Source organism: Colletotrichum tamarilloi, assembly GCF_030869305.1.
Source record: "Colletotrichum tamarilloi strain Tom-12 chromosome Unknown Scaffold_132.1, whole genome shotgun sequence".
Taxonomy (NCBI): Eukaryota; Fungi; Ascomycota; class Sordariomycetes; order Glomerellales; family Glomerellaceae; genus Colletotrichum; species Colletotrichum tamarilloi.
This window is the reverse complement of record NW_026849515.1, coordinates 1-26,940: the sequence shown is the minus strand read 5'-3', so window position 1 is coordinate 26,940 and position 26,940 is coordinate 1. Positions and strand designations below refer to the sequence as shown.

Below are 26,940 nucleotides of genomic sequence, written 5' to 3'. Positions count from 1 at the left end.
GACATATCCGTGGGGTATACGGATACGGATAGCAGCTAAAAGATTTTCATAAAAATCAGAAGAAAAAAAGAGATGAGGACGACGGACGAGGGCAGGGTTGGCCAAGCTTCGAGGTACGGAGGTACTTGGGACCAATTGACCGATGTCAACGTCCGGAACAAGTGGGTAAGTCTAGTCGAGTGGTGGGTGTTGAGTGGAGAATTTTCATCACCTTTCCAATGTTGTGTCTGGGCTTGCTCCAGTTGTTCAAGCCTCAACCAAGTTGGCGCACGCGAGGTAGAATACCGACAGCAAAGGTTTTGTTCTCAGCAGTCCGTGACAGAAGTAATCGAGAAAACACGGGTTCAAAAAGATTCAACAGAGGACGGCAGAGACGGTGTAGAGCAGTACGTCGCAGGAGAGGGCCCGTAGAGACGAGCTGCCAGTATCGTATTCTGTAGAGCAGTCTGGTAGGGGTAGCTGAGCGTGTCGTCGCTAGTGAGGGTCGTCACAGGGCCTGTACCTGGGGCGCAAGGGCTGAGCATGTGCAACAAACAGGATGTGGTCGGTGTGTGGCGGACCGTGGTCGTCGACGAAGACCGTGCAGCGCTGTGCAGCGATTGCCGGTGTTGGCGCCTTCCCAGCTCTTCTCTCGCCTAGTGTAGCGTATGAAGTAGTGTCCGGGTTTTTGGGGTTGCAGGGAGGCGGGATGAAATCGAGACTCTGATTCGGAGACGCGGGGGGTAAACCAGCCGACCAGTCGCAGCTAGGCGTTGAGGCCCTGGAGGGTGTGAAGATCGGAGGGGTTGGAAGCAGCGCTGCGCAGTAGGGTGGGGGTTCGAGGTTCCCTTCTTTCCTTTGCTGGCACGGTGGCAGGTCTGCAGCGGAATGGCGTCAAAGTCAAGTCTGTACGTCTTCGCTGACAGGTATCCGTAGGTAGCCTTTGGCCCTCCTCACAGCTGGGCTAAGGTAGCTTGGCTGCAGACTGTGTCAGGCAAGGCACGGTCGGAGAGACTGTGGCCGAAAGAAGGTAAGGTAGGTATGTACCTGTGCAATGGGATTCCAACAAGATTCCCGAGGCAAGGGGAAAAAGGTCGAAACTGTCTTTGTATCTGTAGGTCGTAGGGAGTAGGAACAGGGTGCGGAAAGCTGCAAGAAAACGGAGACACTGGCACCTCGAGGGGAGCAGCTGGATCGAGCGGTGCTTTCTTGGCCCTTGGAGATGACGGCGGTTGGTCGGCGGTGCGGTCCTTCGGTGGTGAAGCCCGAAGTAGATGAGTTCAGAGGTCGGGAGTTTGGTCGGCCAAGGGCGGGCGGGCAGGCGGATTCAGCCTTCAGGGCAGTGAACGAGACTGGTCGTCGGAGCTAATAACGCGAGATGGTGGCTGGTCGCTGAATTTCTGAAGGCCCTTGGCTCGTGGGAACCTTGAGAACGGGGGGTTTGAACGGTAGCCTAGAAGTGTGTTGGTACCTTGAGGGGCCGGCTGTGATTGGCGGGGAAGTAGGCGATGACTCGGTCGCAAACTAAGGTAAACTCGCAAAGTATTCGTAATGTCGTACGGATACTCTATCCAGGACTTTGGGACTCCTCATTCCAGAGTTGAAGGACAGGACACAAGGTAAGATCGGGTTGCACGATAGCTAGTTATGCCTTTTGTCGTATTCGCTGTAGGTTATTCCAAGGGCCGACTTTGCGCTGGCTCGACGAAAGGCGCAATAATTTCTCATGTGTAAGTGAGGTGGCCTCGACTGGCAACCTGGTAAATACTGGAGACCCTGTCTGGAGACTCCGTGTGTGTCAGTGGCATGCGGAGCGCAAGCTGTGTCCTGCCTTGATACTCAAGGAGGGGAGCGATGCGTCGCCTGACGGGCAGGAGAGTGAGGTAGTCTCTCCGTGGACACGATGAAGTTTCTCGAAAGATTGCAGAATAATGGGAAGGGACGTGGGACAGGTGGCAAGGTGAAGTGGCAGGCGCCGGGGCGGACGTGGGAAGCCATTTTAATGTTTGGGGCCTTCCGCCTTCAAGACTTGGGATTGGGGTGAGACTGAGATGATGCATGGGACAGGAAGGCGAGGCGCGGTTACCTTCCCTGGGCCACACTGGCACCTGAGGTTGACTTGGAGTGACGGGCAAAGACGGCGGGGACGGCGGTAGCTTCTTCCCTGCTTTCGCAAGCATCTTATTGTGCTTCTTGTTGTTCTCTTTCTCGCCGCTGCTGATTGTGGCCCCAACAGGTACATCAAGGTAGACTGATCGAGGTGTGTTGCGTGCCTACTTACTGCTTCAGCACAAGGAACTTGCTACGGTGAAGGCCGACTCGGTTAGCAACTGACTGTGCCCATGGAGAGAATGGCACGGAATGGCAATAGCTAGTCGCAAGGCAGAGGACGGGAAAGGGCCACGACAACGGCGATGGCCATGACCCGGGGCCATGTATGTAGTGGTGGTGAACGGAATAAATTGGAATGGTGAAATGCAAGTGCGCGAAAGGGTGCATGCCTGAGGCGGGTGCCCTGGTCTTCAGGTCAGGTCTTTCCAGAATTCAGCAGCCAGCAGCCAGCAGCCAGGCAGGAGCCAAAGAGGGAGGGTTCGCCCATGCATCCACCACCTGCAGACTGTCTGGAGGCCATGATTGGGTCTTTGGAGGCGTTTCTATGGGGGGTGGGCCCCGTTCGACCTGGATGTGGGCAGGTACAGACAGTCCCATGAAGTTATGTACTCCGTACAGCTGGGCCTGGGGCTGTAGCTGGAGTTGGCGTAGATGTTCAGAGGAACGACCTGAGTAGGTAAGAGCAAGGTAATCTGTGACATGCCTTACTGGGCGAGAATGAAGGATCAGGTTCATTCGCGGGAGTTAAGAAGGCGATCAAGTACCTACCTACATACCTACCTGGGTACCTAAGGTAGAAGGGGATCATGAGAGCAACGCCACATTGTATCGCGCGGGAGTTCCTCACACTGATACGAATACCTCAAGAAGCTGGATGCAAACCTCAGTTGAAAACTGGCATGTGGCAAGCACTACTGTGTTCCTCGAGATTGGTATTTGTCTCGACTGTTGCGACTTCAATATCTCATCTCGCCTTGGCAGCCCAACCTATCCATCAACTCCCGTGTATCTTGAGGTATTCATACTTACTCATACTAGCACACAGAGAACAGTCCTCAGAACATGTATTGGGTGAAACAAGCGAGACAATCACCCGTCCCGATCCCGTCCGACTATCCCGTACGGTGTAAGGATGCTAAGTACGTTATCCGTAAGTTCTTTGCAGAGTGTGAATATAGGCACAATGCAGCCTTGCTATGTTGCGGATAAGACGGTCAAGACGGTAAAGACGGGATGAGGATGAGGATGCAAACGCCCCGAATCATGCCGATAAATACGATGCACCTCAAGGCTCGGACGGCGCTTCGTTCCGTATTGCTTACACAGTAGTCTATCCGTACCTACCTTCGCGTGTCTTCCCAACAGTCTACTTACGTGATGACCTTACCTGTCCTCGAACACAATCTTGTTGGTCCTGATCCGACAGTGGAGACCGGCTGGTGCTCCAAGCGTGGACTGGCACTCTGGAGTCTGGGGTTCAGATTCTGGAGTGCCCGTGGAGTTGCACCACAACTTTGAACAGACACATTCATGATCCTTCAGACTCCAGTTTCCGACGGTCAGGACGGCGGCACAAAACACACGCTGGTCAATACTTGGCATGCCGTTTCTTATGAACATACGGCTATAGGCACGGATAACACTTGCGCAGTATTTGAATTGAAGCTCATGCAGGGTATATATGCTCGTGCCCAGCAGCTCGTTGGACTGTTCTACCAGCTAAGTGGCCGAAGGTAGGACAGGAACGTCACTTTCATTCGTACATGGCCATTGGATCTCAAAGGTCGTCAGTTGCATCTACCTTACGTACGCCGACCTCAACGTCTGCGCTCAAAGTAAATGAACTACTGACTCTCAAGGAGTACCTTGGGTATTACTTCGTAACCAGCAAAGAGACACCAATTGCTGCCACTAAAACTAAGGGTAGCAGCAACAGGAGTCGCCAAGAACAAACTGCAACTTCACAGCCTCGATACTAACGCTCTGCGGGTACCAGTCATGACTGTGACTTGGAACCGTGTTAAGAAATCAACGATTCCTGACACGTGCCTCATTGCCTGCAAGCTTGGCGAAAGGTACTGGGGCATTTTGATCCCCTTGACTGGCGCCTAGACAGCAGAGCATATCTTTGTGATTAAAACATCAAGTTGTAACGTATTCGCATCAATGTAACCTCAGCTGATTCCCAACTTCTCATGATAGTCAAGACGACTGCTCAAAGCCAGGTGCCCAGCAACGGGTTTTAGATAGTTGTTCTATGCCAGGAGCGAAAACACCAACGTCGAGTGATATGCGACAGTCGATGCCGATCTACGTAAAACGTAGTTCTGGCAATTACATCACATGGCGAAGGGATGACCGTATCGATGCCCAGATACGATTTTGGGTGCAATACGAAGCAAGGTAGAGTTCCGCAATGGATGCGGAAATCAGAGCTCCGGGAAATTGAAATTCGCGTTGAAGTGTCACAACCAACGTCTCCAGTAGCGATGCTGTGAGCTTTGTGTCCGGCGAAAGCCATTGTGAAGCAAAGAAGAGCATGGAGCCTCATGGTTGAGACTCGTAGCGAGGCCAGAGTTTGACCAAGGTCTCATCACAGGCAACGGCGGCTACCGCGATGAACTGCAACGTCTGCCGCTGCCGGCCTTGACGTGGGAGTGGCAACACAGAGGACGTGAGTGGCCTGGGTAAGACGACTAGAATTAGAGAGAGATGGGAGAGAGAGAGAGAGAGGCGGCACGAGATCGGAGAAGGTTGAATTGGTGGTTTGCTGTGAAAGAAAGAAGAGGAAGAAAATTTTTCGTCAGAAAGAGAAATGGGCGGCGAGGGGTGGGGTGGGAGGGAAAGGAAGCCGTGGGGTGAGGTAATTGGGAAGGCGGTGCAGGCTGCAGCTGCCGCCTGTGAGGCTCGATCGACCTGAGGCACTCATACATCTGCAGATGTCTTTTGAGCCTTGGATTGAAAGTCAGGCCTGAGGTTGAGATTTCTAGGTACGCGAGCAGTTTCAGGGCTTCAGGGCAGATACCTCAGGTACTCTGTACAGTCGAGAAAGATGCAGATACCTAAAGTCTTCCCAGTTTGGTAATTATTACGGAGTATCCGTACTGTGGTCGGCTAAGAAGGTACAAATGAAATGCTTTGTGACAGGGCGAACAGTCGGGTGGACGATGGAAGAACGTTTCCTGATTTCTGGCACCCCCACCATGCTAGAAGGTGCATGACGGCAACCATCAACATTTACTGCATGACTTGCCTCATGCCCACGATATCTATCAATCTTGCGCATACGTGCTTGCCATGCTTTAGGTAACATATATGTAGGCACTGATTGCCCAAGTCGTTATCTCACGCTAAAGTTCTTCGATTGCCAAGATAGGTGTCCGTATCTCGAGAAAGAAGCACATGATTGCCGGTATCTAGGACGATGACGATGGCTGCAACCCAGCTGCCCAGCTGCCCAGCTACAGTGTATCCGTAGATGCGTGCCCACGGCACAGCTTCTAGAAGTCTGCATGGAAGACAACCTGATCGGGCCAACCGACGGGAGGACGAGAAAGGGTGGTATGGCGGCATGGTTTGCATTCCGCCTTCCTCCTTCCATCTGACCATTGGCCATCAGCCAGGTCGGCTGCCCGTCAAATTATCGGCGCTAAATGCTTGGGTCTGTGCGATCGACTGTGAATGGGAGGTGCTGCGTCCGTCTGTGTGTCGTGCGTGTCTACTCGGAAGATCCTTTCTCAGTCGATGCTTCACCTGCTGCACCGTCTGCTACCACCTTCGGCCCTTCTTGACACGGTGCAGCGCTGAGGTCGGCCGTCGGCTGCACCTTCGCGACCCCCTCACACCCTCCGCCAGGCGCCAGGCGCCAGCTGACTGTGCCGAGCGACTCTGGCTGATTGACGGTCCATCTCGTTGGTCAACCCTTACGAGGGTGTCCTTGACTGTCAACCTTTGGGGGCTTCTCTGCTCAAATCAACGTCTGAAGAGTCTTGAAGCCCTCGGTGTCCGCTTTAGGCTTGGGTCTGTAGTCTCTACTGTTTGAGATCGCAAGGAGACTTATAGGCGGACAACATGTTGATCAAAGCCCGCAGACCAGCAGCCACAAGTCTGACCGAAACATGTATCCCCCTAGCTACAATGGACTCTAAAAGTCGCATCTAATTTCTACACATGATGAGTTTGCTACGGAATCGATATCTGTGTGTGCCAGAATGTAAACTGTTGTGTCTCTGTTCACTAAGCTGAGCGCCAACGGTCGGAGCAACGTGAAGCGAATACAGCTTGCCAAGTATATGTAGAGAGTGGCACCCTTGTATCCGCTGCTTACATTGCCCCTCACTACCCCATTTTGCAGCCAGACCAAAAAAGAGAATCGGTTGCCCTCGGCCATTGTCGTCTCGTCGTCGAGTTCGTCTCATTATCGACTCGTGCTCTAGCTCGGGTGCAGTTCTTGTGTTCGGGTCGCACTAGCGAAGCGGCTTCCGCTAACGACATGACACGTTAAACCATTCTCGTTCAACGATGCTGAAAATGTCAAATGAAAGTTCGATAGACCATTACGAAGGAACCCGACGTCGATCGATTGGTGTGGCTTACAAGTTACGGTTCCGGATCCTGAGGACTCGTCGGCGAATTCAGATTTGAGAGAAGGGACCTTGGGTGAGGACCGGAGCTTCATACAACCCTTCATGTTCATGTTCAATGAAAACTCGAGTAGCGCACGATCAAGATGTTTTGCGCAATCCAGAACCGCAAGGTCTTTGGACAGCCAAGGTGCCTCGCATCGAGAAGAAGGGCAATTGCTATCATGGACCAAGACCATGCAGGGCAACTCTACCTGTCGGACAAATGAGAATGCAATGAAGCGGGATAACCAAGCTGCCAAGGACTATTGACGTCCGATCGGCCAACTACATCTGTGCCCTTTGTGCGGTTCGCAGAATGCAGGCCAGAATGCTGTTACAAGCGGCGAAATCGAGGCACATCCTTCCTCCTCAGAGATCAGGGAGGTGGATTGACATTAGCATTCCCCATCTCACCCGATATCCGTGCTAAGATGGAAAATTCGAAGTGAGCCTCTTGGATGCAAAAGCGTCCAAAGCGCTTCTTGTAATTACTTTTCCCCCCTACGTTGAACGGCTGGTCTCCTTTGTGGCTGCTCTTTGAGAAGCCGACTTGAACCGCGAAAGCCCAATTGCTCTAGCTCTCCCCGCCCCCTCTTTAGGCTTCGGCTTTCATCTGTTAGTCCTATTTTTATTCAGGTACGGATACTCCGCACTTCGTTACCGGTACTGGCGGTGTGGCTGGAAGAGGTGTCATCCAGCGACTATTTGTTGCTTCGACCGGTAAGTCCAAATTTGGAAGCTCCGCTGCCATTCGACCTCTTGCCATCTACGTAGATCGTGCTCGTAGTGTTAGTAACGACGGTGAAACGAAGGCCTTGATGTTGTTGATAGCTGCGCGAGTTTGATGCTATTTAACATACAAAGATGTCCGTTGCACTGAAGCATGTCTCGATCTAAATGTGATGTGGAGGTCGAAAAAGGGAGCCATGGAGGTGGCATGGTGTCCCGACGAGTAATGTCCCTCTAGACTCACCCAGACTCATGGTATATGACTACAGGATATGATACGCGACTGTTTCATTCTGAGTAGATGAATTCTCCCTAGGCGAAGCTTATAGAATAACCATTGCTTGTAGTCACAGCTGTTTCCATAAGATAGGTGGGAGTTGCATCTAAGAGCCACTCCGATGACCGGGTCTTGGGCGATAATGCTGCGGCCAATCGAGGTCGTATCCAACAACTTAGATACGAAGAAGAACGAGTTGAGCGTCTGGACCGGATGCGACCTATTATCAGGACGAAAAGAGCTGGGGTCTATTCACTGTTTGCTGTATGGAGTCTAGCATCTTGCCAACGCACCGTCTAAATATTCGTGGGCAGAAGGTCGACCATACAGGTACACCTGATGCCATAGCAACTTTCAGGATTTTATGTGGTACTCTTGTCCTCCATGCACTGGGAGTGTTTGCTGGTCTCGTTAGCGGCCAAAACATGTGGCAATGACACGATGGCCCGCTGCCGAGCCAAGGAATCTGCTCGTGGACGAGAAAGTCGCAGCGAGTGATGGCTGTATGGATCTGTACGCAGCAGCAAATCGATTGACTCGATTTCATCGTCAAATACTGCCATGGCCAAAAGGGTCTCTGCTGAGTCGGCAACTATGTGTTCGCGCCGTCCCGTGAGCTGATGTTGGTGCCCCAATGCCTTGATGTTCGCACAACGAGGAACAGTGCTATCGTTTTTAAGCTATTGCTCATGTCCAACAGTCAATTTTCGGTTGTGGAATGCCCGAGAACTCGTTCTTGTCACTCTTCCTCTCCCGACGTCGCTGTAGCTGCGAACATGGTAACCTGTATTCTAACAGCTTACTTGACCAAAGACCATCGCTGCCGCTCACTAGATCTCGACACTATGACTTGCACATTGAGTCGTCACGGTTTCTCGCCGGCGAAGGATCAAAAGTAGTCAGCAATATTCTCTCTCGTACTGTGCCCTGAATTTGTTGCCGGTTCGACTTCTTGATGGAAGATGATATGCCTGTTATGTTCTGTACCATGAAGGTCTTGCGAACCACACAAGTAAAGGCAGTGCAATAATCGACATTGTATCACAGCGTTTCATATGTGAGTAAGTCTATCTAGATCCTACGAGATCACACTAAAGACAATTATTAGAAAATATATGGTTTCAAAGGAAATTCATACCTTATCCAGGACGAGGTCGCTCGTGAGGAAGCCGGCCTACCAAGCCGGGCACGGCACAGCCAATGGCGACATTGCGAAGTGGGGCGATGTCGTCGTCAGTGCCAATCGGCAACTCCTCGGAACACGTTCAACTACACCTCGGCCAAGTTCAGTGGTGACAGCAGACTCCCCTGAACAGCTCATCGAGTAGCATATTCCAATATCAATAACTTTACTTTGGTACATGTTCGATCAATAAGACCGATTTTGAACCACTGCTACCAGGGGCGGAAGAAAGTACGATGGGTTCAGAGAAGAACAACTCCAGCGAAAGGTACGCCCCTTTCTACATCCACGAAACGGTGACAATTTCATGACAGGGCTGAACTCAATACCACGTTGCAGCGCTGTGAATATCATCTTTATCGGAGCCGGCGCCGTTGGGTGCTTCTATGCTTCGCGACTACACCACGTAATTAAGCCAGTCCCCTCGTGCCACTCGTCCAACCAGGCTAACTCACGCCGTAGCCCGACCGAAACATACACGTCTCACTTGTTGCCAGATCTAATTACAAGGCGCTGAAAGAGTCGGGCGTAAAACTTCAAACCCATACATTTGGCGACTACATCTTTCATCCCCATGCCGCCTTTCCATCCGTCGACGCTGCAGCATCCTCCCAGACGCAGTGGGACTTTGTCTTCGTGACAACCAAGGCGCTTCCAGATCGCTCCGATGATTCTGCCATGATCGCGCCTCTTGTAGGGAAGAACACGAGCATTGTTCTCATCCAGAACGGCGTCGGGGTCGAGGAACCATTTCGCCAGCGGTTCCCCAATAATCCCATCGTGAGCGCCGTGACGATTGTCAGTGCCGAGCAGACCTCACCAGGTGTCATCCGACAAAATCGATGGACGAGGGTCAGTATTGGGCCGCATACGAACGGCCTCGGCACGGGTGACTCTGAACTTGGACAACGCGGCACAAAGGCGGTCGAGCAGCTCGGCACGTGGTGGGGTCCCGGCTGGGGCGGTATCCGCGACGTAGAGCCTCACGACGAGATTGGGCTGCAGACGGTGAGATGGCACAAACTCTGCATCAATGCCGCGTTCAACCCGAGTGCTGTGTTGAGTGGCGGGAGAGGCAACGCAGACATGGTCACAGATTCAGAGCTTCGAGAGCATGTTGTGGGCATCATGAATGAGATCAGAGCGGCGGTGCCCAAGATTTTGGGACGAGAGTTTCCCGACGACCTCGCGAAGCCGGATCGTATCGTCAAGAGCACGGAGCGGAATACGGGAGCAAGGCCCAGCATGTTATTGGACTGGGAGGCCGGACGCCCGTTGGAGTTGGAAGTGATTTTGGGCAATCCGGTGAGGATTGCTAGAGCCCACGGGGTGGAGATGCCGCGTTTGCAGACACTATATGCCTTGCTGAGCAGTGCGCAGAAGACTCGAGAGGAGAGGGTTACCAAGGGGAAGCTGTAGCATACGAATGTCGCGCGTTAGATGGCCACCTGGCATGCTCGATTAGACTCAACTTCGCAACCGAAGTCAGGATTTGCCGCCCAAGTCTGATTTATGGGCCCCATGCCCTTGATTCACCATCCCGCGACACGATGGTCACAGGTACTGATGGGGACGGGCACAATGTGATGGACGTGTATAGTTCGTGCATGGTCCGTCGAATAGTTTGTATTTGATGTCCATGTACCGTTTATCGCGCCTTGGTATGGTTCACTTCTTACAGCAAGTATGTAAATCTATATGGACGAGCACCGCGATTCGAGGCAAAGTGGCAGGCTTTTAGAGGCGTTCATGGCTCCGTCTTCACAAGCCTAAATCGTATGTTATCTCATGTCAATGGACATAACTTTGTACCTGGGCAATAACCAGTTATGAAGTGGACAATCTACTCCGAGTAAATACGTCAATCTTTTTTTTTTTTCTTTCTTTCTTTCTTTTTTTTTTTTTTGGAAAACATGGGACCTCCGAATGCTTCTGTTTGTTATTACGTTGTGGTGGCCGCAAACTTTGAACGACTAGTCTGAGAGATAGATCAACTCAACTATTGCTCATGGCTCATAAGCTGAGACTCCATCCTCTTGGCCAATGCTATCAAAACTTTAGCTGGCCTGCAGGCAGGATGCGCCCATCTCTGCCCCCATTCACGTCAAGCACTCTCGATATAGAACGGGAACTCAATAGGTATCATGGGTACGATATGAGCACGCCTATCAAACATAATTAATGAGCCATGCAGCCCGGAGATTCAACACCACGAAATTATGCTTAAAGTGACGAGGGTTCTGAGCATCGTCAGGGTCTAGACCGATCTAGCGATGGCTTGTCAGCCCCAACGGCACCCGTATCTCGCTCGAGGTGGCACATCGCGGGAGATGGCAGATCACGGATAACGGGATGGCTCATGTGTAGGTACGGATAGGGGCCGAGCACTAGAAGCGGCAGAAAGCACGTGAGTGAAACAAGTCGCGGAGCCTTTGAACAAAGGACGCAGTGTGCCGTGTGACCCGTGTCTTCCGCTGGGGGTTCCAGAATGACATGGGCTCGGCGTGGGCGGCACATCCAGAGCTGGGCCCAGCATGTGCCTCGTTCTTATTGTTTATTACAGAACAGACACGGCAGAGTCGAAATTCTGGCAGTAGACGGGGCAGTCACGAAGTCAACACGTCACGTTCAGCCGAGAAGTGTAGCTGTCAACGGCCACAACAGTGCCGGGTTGGAGCAAGCTCAGGATATCAATAAGGTAGTGAGGCGTTGAGACGTGGGTGAAGGGTACCCAGGCCATCAAGAGGTGTGGCGGTGGCGTTGATTTAATGTGAAGGGTCCTGTAGGTAACAGCTGCAGAAAATAACGTCGACACTAGCTACCCGACAAGAGGCTTAAGGTTAGATTATAAACCCAAAGTCTCGGAGCACGGGAAGTGCCCGTCCGTAAAGTAACAATGAGAGCCGGATGCGGTCGGTTGGGTCGGTGAATTTGCCCTCGAAGAGAGAGAAAAGAGGCTCTCTTCGCCGGATATTTCAACCAAGCAGCTGTCATACGTGATGTGATGGTTCGGATCTGAGGGTGGGGTTGATGAACGGACTATGATTGGATTGGAAGATCTGAAAGCAAAGTGCCCGGATTACAGCTTATGACGTAGGACCTGAGCAGGGCTGAGATGGCCCCTGGTCGTGCGGCGTGCCTGCCTCGCTACCGAAGACACCGACGTATGGTCACGTATGTGCTTACCTAAGGAGCCACGCCATGAAGGTATCTCACTCCGCACACCAGGCTGCCAGGTGTGTCATAGAAGAAGTAGGAACGGCAGGAAGAAATTGCAAACTGCCCGGTTACCCTAGCCCGAGACTCGGCTAGGCGGTGGGGAGAACTGTCGTCGGGGTCTATCGTCTACCGGCAAATGAGAAAAAAAATACAGAATGCTTGGGCGGGTGCCTGCCTTCCTACTTGCTCGCCTGGGCGCCGCATTTGAGATACAATCCGGTTTTGAGACTGGCGTCGACGAATAGCCCGTCAGCTGGAGTCCAGGGGCCTCGATGGGCACGCACGGCATAATAAGGAATGTATGGAATGTGGATGGTGTATGTTGGGCAGTAAGGTTGTCTTTGATTGTGTCGGAAGAATTGGTCGGGTACAGACCGCGTTCCAGACCCTACTTGTTACTTGAATTGCTGTGAACGCCGTGCCAGCTTGCCAGGGTGGTAGGTAGTTGAAGTGCATCAAAGGAGAAGTCTGGGCTAGAACCCGGCCCCCATCATGCTCAATTTGGAGAAGCAACTTGGATGAAGCCTGTTTCCCCCTCAGCTCAGACATGAGTAGCCAAGGATAACAGACAATGATCGCAGCGACGGGAAGACTTGGGCTTCAGTTTTCTTCTTTGTAGCTGAGAGTTTTTCGTTGAAAAATCTCGTTGGAAACGTAGACTGTCTTTCCATAAGGTACCTACCTACCCTTACCTACAGGGAAAGGCGAGGAGGATGGAGCAGGCAGGATTGCAAGCAAGCCTGACAAGCTTGAAGCGGGTTGGCAGGCACGGCAGGTTGTCCGAGCGGGCACGTGCAGCTGGGGATCCATCAGAGTCGACGCGAGTGGAGAGTCAAGTCTGTCCAAGCAAGGATCGACACTGACACAGCCTTTTGAAGGATAGGCAATTCTGAGAATCCCATCCTCGACAACACCACGAATTTTGTATACTCCACTTGACCACCACCCACAGCGTCCTTCTCATTGCCCACCTCTCTTCCTCTCTCTCTCTCTTCCTCTCGTCTTGTGGATTGCCAGGCGTGCCAGCCATACACACGGCTTGAGAACCGTGAGGATGAAATCTGACACTCGCGACTCGGCACCGGACACTTGGCGCCAGCCACAACAAGGAGAAGAGCGCATCATGGAGCCTGTGACACGCCAGGATAGCATCCAATCAGGGCGAGCTACCTCACGGCCCAGGGCATGCATAGTCAGGGGGATATCCTAGTCGTCACCCAAACTGCCAAAACCCCTCCAGTCGCCGTCGTTGACTGCAATGACTGCACTGTTTAACTCTATCGTTTTGCATTACTAAAGGATTGCCGCAGTATATATAGACATTACCCTGCCCTCAAAATTCCGCACTATTTAACTTTAACCTTTTTCTTACCTATCCTTTCCTTTATTTTACCCTCTCCCTCGTTAAGAAATTATTAAAATTATAGTTTTAATAACTTATTAATAAGTTAATATTATTATTTAAAAATAAATAACTTAAATTTATATATAAATATTAAGAGTTCTATTATTATAAAAATAATAATAATATATTAAAATACTTAAAAAAGCTTTTTAATAAACTTTTAATACTATTTAAAATTATAATTTTTAAGTTATAAAAAAAAATTAAAAAAAAATATTAATATAGCTCTATTTATCTTATTAATATTAATAATACTTTTTTTAATATAAAATATATTAATAATACTTTATAATTATATTATTATATTTTATAAACTATACTTAATATTAATAAGGATTTTAATATTATTTTTTAATTTGCTTTTTAAAGCTATTATTATAAAGTTAGTTTAGTTATTAATATTTTAATAAGTATTTTAATTTAGTATACTTAAAAGCTCTTATAGCTCTAAAAAAGGCTTTTAAAAAACTTATAATTAGACTTTTTATTTATTATAATTAAAATTATTATAATTAAAACTACGGTATTATAAACCTCAATAATAAGTATTTAATAATATAATTTTTTTTTTATAATAAACTTAAAAAAGTATCTTAATTTAAATACTAAATAAGTATTATATTATTTTATTAAAACTATATTTTTATATTTATAACTTAGAAAGAATTAACTTTTTTTGATAACAAGGTACTTTGACTGCAATGACTGTCTCCGAATTCCAGTACGAATAGAATGTGGCGAAAGGCAAGATCTGCCCTTCTCGATTCCCGCCTTTTCAGCACGCTGGAACCCCCGATCCCCTTCCCCTCCACCCCACACCACTTCGTGCCACTCTCACCTTGAGTTGCTTAGCTGCTTAGGTAAACCAGCATTTTGCGCGTGCAAAAAACCATCAAGCCGGATAGAACATCCCCATTGGTACCAGCTCCGTTGTGGACGGATGCTGCCAAGTTGCTCCTTGGTCCATCGCTGCTAGGATTTCAAAGCTGTCCCTCCACTCTGTGATTAGCAGCTCCGATTACCAACTCTTGTAACGGTTTTCATCATTCTTTCCATTCCAAAGCGCACGATGTATCATCTTTCCAGCTTTATGTTTATACGATACCCCGATTGCGTTGCATGACTTACATACCGTTCCTCCGACCGAGACTTACATCAAGATATGCGGGCCTGACAAGATGTCTGGCATCTTGTGGTGGAACAAGACAAGAACCCGTGGAGCCCTGCGGCGGAGAGATTCATTTTTTGATTCGAAACTAGGTAGCTATGGCCGAGGTTCCGTATGCCGACAGACACGGCCATCTTTCTGTAGGCAGTATTGTATGAGAGGATGGATACCCGACATGCCACCCCGGTCGCCCTGATGCGCTGCGCTGCACTTCACCGTGTTTTGAGAGCCATAGAGAGATGGCAGCTAAACAGCCACAAGCACAGCAGCGCAAAAGAGCAAGCGGCCTGGTGTCCGGACGTTGGCCTTGAGAGCTCGGGGTCCCTGGGGCCTCGTGTTCGTTGCAACCGGATGAAATGCTCCTAATCAAAGTTGGCCAGGCATACTCCCAGGTACCTCAAATGCTTAGGTAAGTCTAGTGAGGTAAGTACCGCAAGCGGACGAAGCAGCTTTGGAAGGACCTTGGATTATGGCGTTGCAATTGTCCCTTCTCACCCTCGGTGTCTCCCCTACGTGCCTGTGTAGATTGTGTTCCCCTCCATTTGGGGGCCACTGCGCTGGGGGCCTGTTTCTCACGTCGTCAAGCAGTTTGGCACCTCAGTATCCGTAGGTACTCCGTAAAAAGACTGATGAGTGGGCTTGGTCCGCGATTCCAACTTGTCCCACGGAGGGGGCCACTTGATTGATGATCGGCACACTAAACAGGGGCTAGACAGTTCATCCTGGATCCATGATTCCATGTTCTTGTCTCTCGCATCCATCCCGAGACTTTGTAGGGAGTACGGATACCTCACCAAACCTGCTGTTGATGCTCCTTCCGCTTCTGTTTTCGCTACCTGCTCCTTCTTTGTTGAAAAAGTAAGATTTCTGCCACTGCTGCAGCTGTAGGTCTCGTACAGTGTTCGGCGGCATTATCCGTCTACCTGTGCAGAGCACTGATGACCTTTATATTGACCGCTCCGTGACTGGATTGTGGATCGTGGTTTCGACTGGACTGGACTAGACTGGACTAGACTGGACTGGACTGGACTGGACTGGATTGAACTTGACCAGGTTTGACTGGGACTGGGTTCGAGTGGGTGACTGGGAGGGAGCATCAAACTGGATCGGATTGGGCTGACTGGACCGGGCCACGCCGCATCTCATTCCTGTTTTTGTTGCCATCTCGTCTTTCCCTTCCAGCCTTCCCATGTGCCCGTCTCCCCGTCTCGTCTGCGCTTCCCAGATTCTGCGTGCCTGCACAACTGAGGTGCGCTGTCTGTGTTGTCTGCGTCATGACCTTAGGGCATTTATTTTGGTGTATTACGGATAGCGCTCCTGCTTCGACGCTTACCCTCTCAGACCTGTCCATCGAGACGCTTTTACCTCTACAGTGTGGCTCTCACCTCTGTCTTTCCGCCTTACTCTCCGATCTACGCCCGCTGGCTGGTCGATGTACCTTTTCGTTATTGATGTTGGCCGGCACACGAGACGGGCTTCCCTCCCTTGCCTTCTTCACCTCTCTGCTCCCAGGTCCGTACTGTGCAGCAAAGAAAAGCAGAAATCCGTATTTGGCTGTAAAGTCGCCTATATGTAGGTAAAGCAGTACGGAGTACTTGTTCATCATTCATCTTAATGTGCCTAGGTAGGTTACTGTAGCCGTCCCTGTGAAAGGTACGGATACCGGCCCCTCTTCGCCTCTCCAGATACCTGACCTCACCAACCCTGCCCATTTGCCGTTCTTCTTTTCGCCTTCCACTTCCCTGCACGGTGATAATTCTTCATTTGCCACTCTCGGGCTGGGGCTTGAAAGATCCCCCTGTTACTGACTGTCTACCTGTGTCCATACTTTGCATGTTTCCATCAGCCACTTCTTCGTAGGCAATGCCTACTCACTAGCCTCATCTCTTGCTGGTCTTTCTTCGCCTTCGTCTTCCAACCCTCCATTGCACTTTCCAAAGTATACCTTACCATAACACCTGTCTGTCCACTGATTGCACATCTGCATGCCATCGCCTCTTCTAACCTAGATCTAGCTCTGGCTGATAGAAGGTGCCTTTTCTCGTGCCATCCTACCTACCGATTGCACCTAAAAAACCCCCTAACGTCTGGATAAGGTATTTACTTTATACTGGACATAGGGCATCCGAGTAGCGAATCCAGTAGGTGTGCTGCTTTGGCCACCTTCCTGTTCTCAGCCACGAGTTTAGGTACGGCTTTGCTCTGCCACTTACTTACCTACACACGCACATCTCCCTCACCCTTTGGTCGCCTTTCCTTCATCGATCGATCCAACCCGGTACACACACCACACCACCACGGGCCCAGACCTGAGAATTGAGGAATTCCGAGGCTGAAGTGCCCATCTCCAGTCTCCTCTCTCTTCACTCATCGTTGAACTTTCGACAGACGATACGGCACAGAGCACGCGAAGCTCTCTCGCTACAACCCAGCGATCTCTCGACGTCTACCTCAGCTACCTCACCTTACGGTCTGGCCAAGGTAGCTTTACCCACCTCACCTTGACACGAGCTCGCCCTGCGCCCTCAGCTTTCGATTTCCCATTTCCCAACCCCGGCCCACTGCCACCAAATCTCGACCCGTCCGCGCACAATTGCATCCCACCCCGACATCCCCATCCCGCACGCCCCTCTTCGACGACCGAATGATCGAGTAGACAAATCCTACGCACCGCACTGCAAGCAGGGGGGGAGAGCACCCATACAAGGGAAATTCTAGATCACGGCGAGCCTCTGCGCTCTTTCTTGAATCCTTGGAGTTTGGTTCTAATTCTTTCTCACCAACGTTTGCACCACATTTGCATTACACTCCTCTCCATCCCCCCTCATTCGCCTCTTCATTTGAGGTTCACGCGTACTCTTGTATCCTTGCATCTCACCAGCTGGCTCAACACATTATTCTACGCGCCTTCGCTCCATGCCAAGTATCACTGATTACGGACCTTTGAGCCTCTTCCGGCGAGGCCTCGTTTACATAACTGCGTCGGAGTTGATAGACTTTTAGGTCTTTTTTGCCATATTCAACCGAGGACATGGACGCCCCGTCCGACGCACGGCGGCCCTCCGTTTCCTTTGCTAGCCGCTCGACGACAGACTCCTCCTCGGAGGCGACTCCCATCCCCAGCGTCCGTTCCGATACTGTCACGCCGCACATGCCAGACTCGTCTGCAGCTCCTACTCCCGTCTCCGTCAACGCTCCCCTGAGCTCTTCCTCATCATGGAGTGCTAATTCTGATCGCCAACTCGGCTACACTGCAAGTCCCGATCCCTCAGATCGCGTTTACCCGATCCGCTCCGTCGTGCGCGTAGATCGCACCGGCAGAACCTCTGGCGAGCATGACTACTTCCCCAGAGTACCCGATCATGGCCAATACCAAGCCCCCCGTCCGAGCAACCCTCGAATCGATACCGCCGCCTTCGAAGCTGTTCCTCGTCGCGATTCTGCGTCCACGCCGCTATCCAATGTCACCTCACCTGGCGATCGACAAGGAATCCAAGCGAGGAGGAAGAACGCCGGGTCTGGCCCTATGTCCAGCGTCCAAGCCGATGCCGCACGTCACAACACCTCGCAACCGCTAGATATATTTCAAGATGTTGCTTCAGATGTTGAAGAGGACTCACTACCCGGCGACGAGCATTCGCAAAACCAGGCATCATCTACCAGTGCCCTTGGAGACTCTGCTACCGATGCTCTTCTGACCACGCGTTTCAAATACGTCATGACAGATGAAGGGCATCATGTCATCACAGGCACCGACGGTGTATTACAAACTTGTGAGGATGAGCCGATCCATACCCCGGGAGCTGTGCAAGGATTTGGCGCATTAGTGGCCATTCGCGAAGAAAGCCACGGCCAATTCTCTGTTCGCTGCGCCAGCGAGAACACGGAGAAATTGATCGGATTCTCTCCTCAGCAGCTTTTCCGACTTGAAAGTTTTCTGGATATATTGAGCGAGGAGCAGCAAGACAACCTACTAGACCATATCGACTTCATTCGCGACGAAGACGCAGACCCCGCTACAAACGGACCCGAAGTCTTCAGTTTATCTATCCGCCCCCCGAAAAAAAAGAGTGTCAAACTTTGGTGCGCAATTCACATCAATCCTGCGCATCCAGAACTCGTCATCTGCGAATTTGAAGTCGACGACGATCATCAATTCCCACTACGACCCCCGGAGGAGGCCACACCGATGACCCCTGAAGATACCTTGCAATCAAATCCCACATCGGAAGAATTGGCGGAGAGCACCGAAATCTTGAGCAAGCCGTTGAGGGTGTTGCGAAGCGCACGCAAACGCCGAGGCGATGCTGGTGCCATGCAGGTATTCGATATTATGTCCCAGGTTCAAGAGCAACTTGCGGCGGCCATTAACCTGGAAGGGTTTCTCAAAATTCTGGTGGGCATCGTCAAGGAACTGACAGGTTTTCACCGGGTCATGATATATCAGTTCGATTCTTCGTTCAACGGAAAAGTGGTTACGGAACTCGTCGACACCTCGCACACCAAGGATCTATACAAGGGCCTACACTTCCCTGCCTCGGACATACCGCGACAGGCTCGCGAGCTGTATAAGCTGAATAAGGTGAGGCTCCTATATGACAGGGACCTGGAAACCGCACGTCTGGTCTGCAGGGCGAAAGAAGACCTCGAGGCACCACTGGACCTCAGCCATTCTTACTTGCGTGCCATGTCACCCATCCATATCAAGTACCTGAAGAACATGGCTGTGCGGTCATCCATGTCGGTGTCTATTAATGCCTTCAACGAGCTTTGGGGTCTCATTGCCTGCCACTCCTATGGCCGGAAGGGCATGCGTGTCTCCTTCCCCATCAGAAAGATGTGTCGTCTAGTCGGAGACACCGCGTCTCGCAATATTGAGAGGTTATCATACGCGAATCGTCTGCAGGCCAGGAAGCTCATCAACACGGCACCGTCAGATAGCAATCCTTCGGGTTACATCATTGCTTCGTCCGACGATCTTTTGAAATTATTCGATGCTGACTTTGGCATGCTCTCGATCCGAGGGGAAACGAAGATTTTGGGCGATCTCGAGCATTCGCAAGAAGCGTTGGCTATGCTAGAATATCTACGCTTGCGGGAGCTCACGTCAGTCGTCACCTCTCAGGACATCAAAGAGGACTTCCCAGATCTGCGATATCCTCTTGGATTCACCGTTATCGCAGGCTTGCTGTATGTTCCCTTGAGTGTCGGAGGTAACGATTTCATTGTCTTCTTCCGCAAAGGCCAAGTCAAAGAGGTCAAGTGGGCTGGAAACCCGTACGAAAAGACTCTTCGCGAGGGCACTCAAGCCTATCTCGAGCCTCGGAAAAGTTTCAAGACTTGGCACGAGACTATACTTCGGAAATGCCGAGAATGGTCAGAAGAACAAGTTGAGACAGCTGCTGTTCTCTGTTTGGTCTACGGCAAATTCATTGAAGTATGGAGACAGAAGGAAGCTGCATTGCAAAGTAGCCGACTGACGCGCCTCTTGCTGGCGAACTCAGCCCACGAAGTCCGGACGCCGCTGAATGCTATCATCAATTATTTGGAGATCGCGTTGGAGGGTTCTCTCGACCAAGAGACGCGCGATAATCTCGCCAAGTCGCATTCCGCTTCAAAGTCGCTCATCTACGTGATCAACGACCTGCTCGACTTGACGAAAACTGAGGAGGGTCAAAATCTGATTAAAGACGAAGTATTCGATTTCGGCATGTGCATCCGAGAAGCGACAGACCCGTTCACCAACGACGCCAAGAGAAAGGGTATCGAGTATCAGGTTATAGAACATCCTGGACTGCCGCAGCACGTATGCGGTGACAGCCGACGCCTCAGACAAGCTATTTCGAACGTTGCAGCCAATGCAGTGCAAAACACATCCAGTGGATTTGTTAGAGTCGAACTATACGTCAGCGAGGTCCTCGAACGACGAGTACGCGTCGAGATTGTTGTTGAAGATACAGGCAAAGGAATGACGGCCAAGCAGCTCGACACACTTTTCAGGGATCTCGAGCAAGTGAGCGTCGAGACTGACGAAGTCAGCTCCATATTCCCAGATGATGACGAAGCGAGCAAAGACTCTAGGATATTGGGTCTGGGCCTGGCCGTCGTTGCTAGAATCGTCCGCAATATGGATGGCCAGCTACGGCTGAAATCGGAACAAGGGATCGGTTCGAGATTTGTGATTCAGCTGCCGTTCGACCTGCCTGGCGATGTGCCTGTGCCGCCGGAAGGCGGTCAGAAGTCTGCAAAGTCGAATACTACTTCAAGCGTGGCTTCTATCACAACGGCAACTGTACCAGATAACGACGGCGAGATGATGCTCATCGATCGCGGCAGCAAGATATCGACGGTTGAGGAAGGCGGGACAGATGCTCTAGGTTCCGAGACGCGAAGCTTCGAAAGTATGAAGACAGCAGGTACGGGAGGAAGCAAGGCCAGTGGCCAGAGCTCAAGGAGTGATGCAGATCGCTTGATCGACGCAATTCAGACGCCACTTTCTATTGGCGAAGTTGATATGAACCGACCGTCGACTACGCGACAGCAGTCTTGGGAGTATTCACAGAGGCCGAGGTCTTCGGAGAGCCGCACTGCTGGAGTATCGGATGCGATGCGCAAAGGATCCCCTACCTCGCGTCGAAGCAACCCCAGCATCTCAAGCATGGAAGCCTCCAAGCCTCTAGAGGTTGGGTATGCGACAGTTACAGATGCGAAAACGCCCGTCAGAGCTGTCAAGGTGCCAGATGAGTACGTTGATGAGACATCCGTGCCACCTCGGTCACAGCAAAGCGACTCCTCACGATTTCTCTTTGAAGTCAATAGTCGCTCAAAGCTAGGCGGTGCATCGGAAGCTGGCACAATCGGTAGCACCGCCGGCACCGCGCCAAGCGTCGTCTCGTGCTTCGACGAGACGAAGCTCCAAGTTTTGATCGCGGAAGACGACCCTATCAATTCGAGAATTCTGCGAAAGCGCTTGGAGAAATCTGGCCACCAGGTTTCCCATGCTGTCAACGGCGAGGATTGCGCTACTGTCTACAAGGAGAGGCCTGAAACCTTCGATGTGGTGTTAATGGACATGCAGGTATGCCGTACTAATCGCTCAAGGCTTGTGTGATGCCGACTGACGCCTGAAATCCCTAGATGCCGATTGTAGATGGCCTCACAAGTACAAAGATGATACGAGCCCACGAAAAGTCCAGCGACCATGGTGGGCACTCAGCGATCGCAACTCACAACGGCCGTATTCCAGTATTTGCAGTTTCTGCATCTCTCATTGAACGAGAGAAAGACAAATACATCGATGCCGGATTTGATGGGTGGATTCTCAAGCCTATTGATTTCAAGCGACTCAACACGCTTCTCTTGGGAATTGTGGACGATGAAGTGCGCGCATCATGCTTATATGCACCTGGACAATGGGAGAAGGGCGGCTGGTTTAACACTAGGAACACTGAGGAGAGAAAGGACGACAACGTACCAACACCTACAGTGTCCCCGGCGCCTATAGGCATGGACACGTCTGCGGAGACCACAACAGATGGAAACATAGATCCATCGCCAAAGGTGGAGGTTTCCAGCTGAGTTCATCAGTGTTTGGCTGGTAGCCGGCACTGACAGTCGACACCGGCAAAAGCGCAGCAGGTTGTACTGTTCGACGGCCTCTCCTACGACTTTTTGGGAAGACATTGTAAACTGATATCGGCGGTGACAACATCAGCTACTGCTACCTGTACAACAGCAAGATCTTGACGAATCTTGCTGTTTAAGATGCTTCGCAAAGCTGGCATTCAGCCGAGCAGCGAGGAAGGATGATGTCAAAGAAGACATCAGCGACACTACCATGACGGCTCTTGGCGAATATGGAGTTTATGGGTGACTCAAAGGAACGGGTTCTAAACAGGACACAAGCTTGTTGAAATATGATGAAAATAGAGATTCAGGGGAAAACGGCAATGATACCATGGCAAAAGCATACGGATTGCATGGGGAAGGTTACCCAAGGGGGCTGACTGTCTTGGAAGACTCAGCACTGGGCGGCGTTTTCGAGTTTGCGCAGTGTACATGACATATCACGGTATTAAACGAACTACACCATTTATAAGTCTCATTTGCGAGGCATACTTTCGTCTGTAGTTGGAAATCGCCATTTGACGGTTCCGACTACTAAATTTGAACCCGAGAATAGAGACCGCTCATGGACCGCGCCTGAATCGGGTGCTCTTCATGATGCGCGCTGCTGTACATATAGAGATAAACACTGGAGCATCGGTAATGCAACACTGGCACGTGGCAGGCGACCGTCTGTCGCGACGGCGATGGCGCGGAAACCAATCAACAGAAGGATTGGAGACCCTGGACATACCTGATCTAGGGATTCACATACTACGTATGGCCAACATCCGTCACAGCGAGCCGATCCCGATGTTGTACAGATGTCCTTCAGGCGTTCAGTATTTGAAAATCTGATTTGCATGCTGCGGTGACATTCAAACTCGCTTGGCACGTTGAGGTTTTGTCAGATTCGTCACATGTATCAGATTTCCCGGCTTCACAGAAGCGATGATCCTCTAATGCTCCCGAGGGGGGTTGACTTGAGTCAAGCCTTCTGCCCAACTCAACTTTAAGAGAACCCTGAATCCGTGATAGAACCTTATAGGCGACGATGGTATTGTGTATGCCTTATAGCCTAGCAGAATGGTATGTTGGTGGGAGAGAAAGAGCAGCTCTTTCAGTCATACACGGCGAGACGTTTCCTCTGCCCTCTTCCGTCCTTGATCAAAGGTGAGGTTTGGCTGCCGGGGACGGACCGCGAACTTCGAAGACACGACAAGCGACACATGTTGCACGGACTTGCGTCGAGACAGGACGAGACAAGAATGGACACGACAAGCAGTCAATCGTAGACGCCGGCCCACGACGGCCAAGGATCCGACCCCGGGTACGGCAGATGGGCAGGGTAGAGGCATCGGAGCCTGGCATGGGTGCGACTCGTGCTCTTCCACCCGTCTTTGCGTCTGTAGTTCATATTCTGCATGTCTATCAAAGGACACTCGTTGGACGAACTAGCCGGCGATTCGCACGGGGACACGCGGATTATACTACAGTCACTTGCTCTACTTACCGTAGCCCTTCTTATCCCTTTGTTTCCTTTTCTTCGTTCGATAGAACATGGAAAGGGTGGTATTAGAGACGAGAGAGCATATGGAAAATGAGAAACATTGGCATGCGGGACGTGCTGGGCTCAGGTTGCATGACATGATGACTGAACGTCTGATTGCAGTAGCTTCCGAGGTGGCCCGCTCCCGCAACGAGGGGCATCATACTCTGTGATTCGTTCTTTTCCGCATCTCCAGAGGTTTTGAAGCATGCCCTATTGAGTCCTCGCACGTGTCAAGCATATTAATCAATGGAAGGGTGTATTGCTAGAACGTGTGGAGCAAGATTGAGTTCGAATGGGCGAAGCTGATATACCAGCATCAATCGCTTATAAATCTCGTCTTTCTTGTTTACTCGCGAGGCAGAATTGGTAACAAAACCGATGTCTAACTCATTCGTCTGGTAATCTTGTGACCGAACCTGTCCACAACTTGTCGGGAGAATCAAGTGCCGTCCTTGCGGGAGCGGGGAGATGAAAAAATAGTTCAACAGGATGGGATAAACACAGGCAAATATGCAAGTCCAAGATTTCGGATAGACATCAAAAGCCAAAAGCCAAAAGCCAAGAAAACCCTGCGTAGATGACCGTCGTGGAACCGACTGTTTCCTTTCAAGATGGTGGGATGATGGAAGGCAGAGCGAAGAGGACCGAGCGCGGTGGACCAACTCTACCCGGCTGGGCTTGTGCAAGATTCGCATCATGATTCGATGCGCAACCTGCGTCCGGAGTCATCGAGCAAGGTCCTCCGCTGTCATCGCAAGCCTTTCTCGACTGTCCGTGCATTCTTTCATTGTAAGCATGTACGATAAGTGTCCGGATTCCTCTTTCCTTGAACAAAGTTCCAACCTGTGTGGTCGTCCCTGTGGCTTATGCTGGCCGCCATTCTTACATCGGTTCATTATGTCTGTGTGTTGCAGCAAGGGCCGGCAGGTGATCTAGATGAGCTGCTTCACAAAAGGATAGTGATGGGAGGGAAGATTCTGAAGACATCCGATCTTTGTATCCATGCCTGGCCTCTCTTGTCTCTTCCCGAGATAACTATAGTGCTATATATGGCAGTCTGTCTATATAGGTAGGGCGAGGATATTCTGCCAGCAGCTCCCGCTATTCTGCCCCCAAGTGTGGCTGCGGCAGGCCCTACCTCCGGGCTCGGAGCCCAGCTGCCCATACCCACCCACCTACCCACCTACCCACCTACCTACCTACCTACCTACCTACACTACTTTATTAACCTTACCGTCGCTACCGCTACCGCTACTGCTAATTAAAGCTATTCTTAATATTAATATACTATAAAAAAAGAATAATTACAAAGTTAACGATCCCTTTATTTATTAATATATTATTAATTATAATAAATACGGTTATATAGAGTACGATTACTTATTTTATAACTAGTAATTCCCTACCTTATTTAATATTAAAGTAGTACTTAATAAAGCTATTTACGAGGCTAGCTTTATAATCCGAATTATTTAATATAAGCTCTAGTACGTATAGCTTTAACGAAGTAGTATGGGATATTCTTATAAAAGAATATAAAAAGTAAATATTTATATAGAAGCAAGAATATATGAATATAGGGGAAATAAGCGTATATAAAAGAGGTTTTTGTAGTAAAGAGAGTAATATAGTTGAATTACTATATAAGAAGTTGCTTGCTTAACGAAAGGTCTAGGTAGGTAAATACACGCCTATATATAGGCATAAAAACCTCCTACTAGAATATTCTATTGCTTATTAATTATGATATAATTAATAAGCGCATACGTAAGTGAATACGTAATCGTAGTACGTAATTCCGTCTCGAGAGAATTCTAGCTTATTTAGTTACCTTCTAGCACTTTCCATTGCTCACATAAGCTTATGTAAGCAGTATTGCTTACATAATTAATACTTATAATAATCTATAGAAATCGTAGATTAATATGGTATATAATTTGCTTACGTAATATTGGTAATAAGGCGAATAATAAGGTAAACAAAGTTACCTTCGTAACATAAGCCCTTTACTAGGGCGCTAATTACTATTACTTATTACTATACTTATAGCTTATATTATAATTAAAAACTATAATACTTCGTAAAGTTAACTTATTTAAATAAGTATTATAAATCCTTAACCTCGTTTATAAATTATTATTAATAAATTATTATTAGCTTTTTAAGCGGTAATTAGCTTTTTTATCTCGTTATTAGTAACTTCCGTAATTATTATAACTACCTTTTTAATAATATTAATATTTTTATATATTATTACTACGCGCTACTACGTAATAAAAAGGACTAAATTATTAACTAATAAAATAAAAGTATTTAACTTATTTAAATCTTTTTAAGCTTATAGTTAAAAAGTAGCGATTATAATAATATTATTATTTATAATATATTTAATATATTAATTACTTACTACTATAACGAATTAAGTAATAAAACCCTTATTAAGTAGTTATTTAACTAATTATATAATTTTATAAAGTATTAGTACTACTTTTAATATAATAACGCGGGTTATATTACGAACTTATTTATTATATTTATTATTACGATTTTTTTATTTTAATAATATCTAGATATTTTATGAATAGATTTTATATATAAAATTAATTAATTTAATATATTACTATTTAATATTTACGGAGCTATAAATAATAGTTATATTTTCTAAGTTACGAATTATTTTTTATTTAGTAAAAAAGAAACTAACTATTATTAAGCTATTAACTAGCTATTAGTATTATTCTAGGCTTACGAAATTCCCTTTTCGTAAGTTACGTATACGGATTACGAGATTATTTTACTTAATACTTTTAATAATAATACTTAATTTAAAATAGTACTATATATACTCTATTACTAATACGTTAACTTTAATATATTAACCCGGACTTAGTATTATTTTAACCTAGTTATAAAGAACGAGATTAGTATAATTATATATGTGGTGGTTTTTTTTCCGGCTTTACAGGCACAAAAGATCGACCTTAACGGGATCACGCTTTCAAGGGAAATCACACGATACAGTACACTTTTTAACTACACAATACGCGCAATGTATCCCAAGCACGCGCTCAACGCAATATAGTGAT

General features: G+C 49.2%; 4 protein-coding genes across 4 annotated transcripts; 3 read left to right on the top strand and 1 right to left on the bottom strand.

Annotated features, from left to right (window-relative positions):
- Window positions 1–1,818: 1,818 nt before the first annotated feature.
- CTAM01_14722 (uncharacterized protein) lies at window positions 1,819–1,977 on the bottom strand (the record flags this gene model as incomplete). Its single annotated transcript, XM_060530721.1, has 1 exon — window positions 1,819–1,977. The coding sequence occupies one exon, from the start codon at window positions 1,975–1,977 to the stop codon at window positions 1,819–1,821; it is 159 nt and encodes a 52-aa protein (XP_060374692.1).
- Window positions 1,978–2,576: 599 nt separating this feature from the next.
- On the top strand, window positions 2,577–3,609 carry CTAM01_14721 (uncharacterized protein; the record flags this gene model as incomplete). Its single annotated transcript, XM_060530720.1, has 3 exons — window positions 2,577–2,672; window positions 3,130–3,285; window positions 3,421–3,609. The coding sequence occupies 3 exons, from the start codon at window positions 2,577–2,579 to the stop codon at window positions 3,607–3,609; spliced, it is 441 nt and encodes a 146-aa protein (XP_060374691.1).
- A 5,532-nt stretch (window positions 3,610–9,141) lies between these two features.
- CTAM01_14720 (uncharacterized protein) lies at window positions 9,142–10,324 on the top strand (the record flags this gene model as incomplete). The annotated part of the gene is made up of 3 exons (XM_060530719.1): window positions 9,142–9,173; window positions 9,245–9,311; window positions 9,368–10,324. The coding sequence occupies 3 exons, from the start codon at window positions 9,142–9,144 to the stop codon at window positions 10,322–10,324; spliced, it is 1,056 nt and encodes a 351-aa protein (XP_060374690.1).
- Window positions 10,325–17,728: 7,404 nt separating this feature from the next.
- Window positions 17,729–22,275, top strand: CTAM01_14719 (hsp90-like protein; the record flags this gene model as incomplete). The annotated part of the gene is made up of 2 exons (XM_060530718.1): window positions 17,729–21,775; window positions 21,835–22,275. The coding sequence occupies 2 exons, from the start codon at window positions 17,729–17,731 to the stop codon at window positions 22,273–22,275; spliced, it is 4,488 nt and encodes a 1,495-aa protein (XP_060374689.1).
- Between the last annotated feature and the right edge of the window lie 4,665 nt (window positions 22,276–26,940).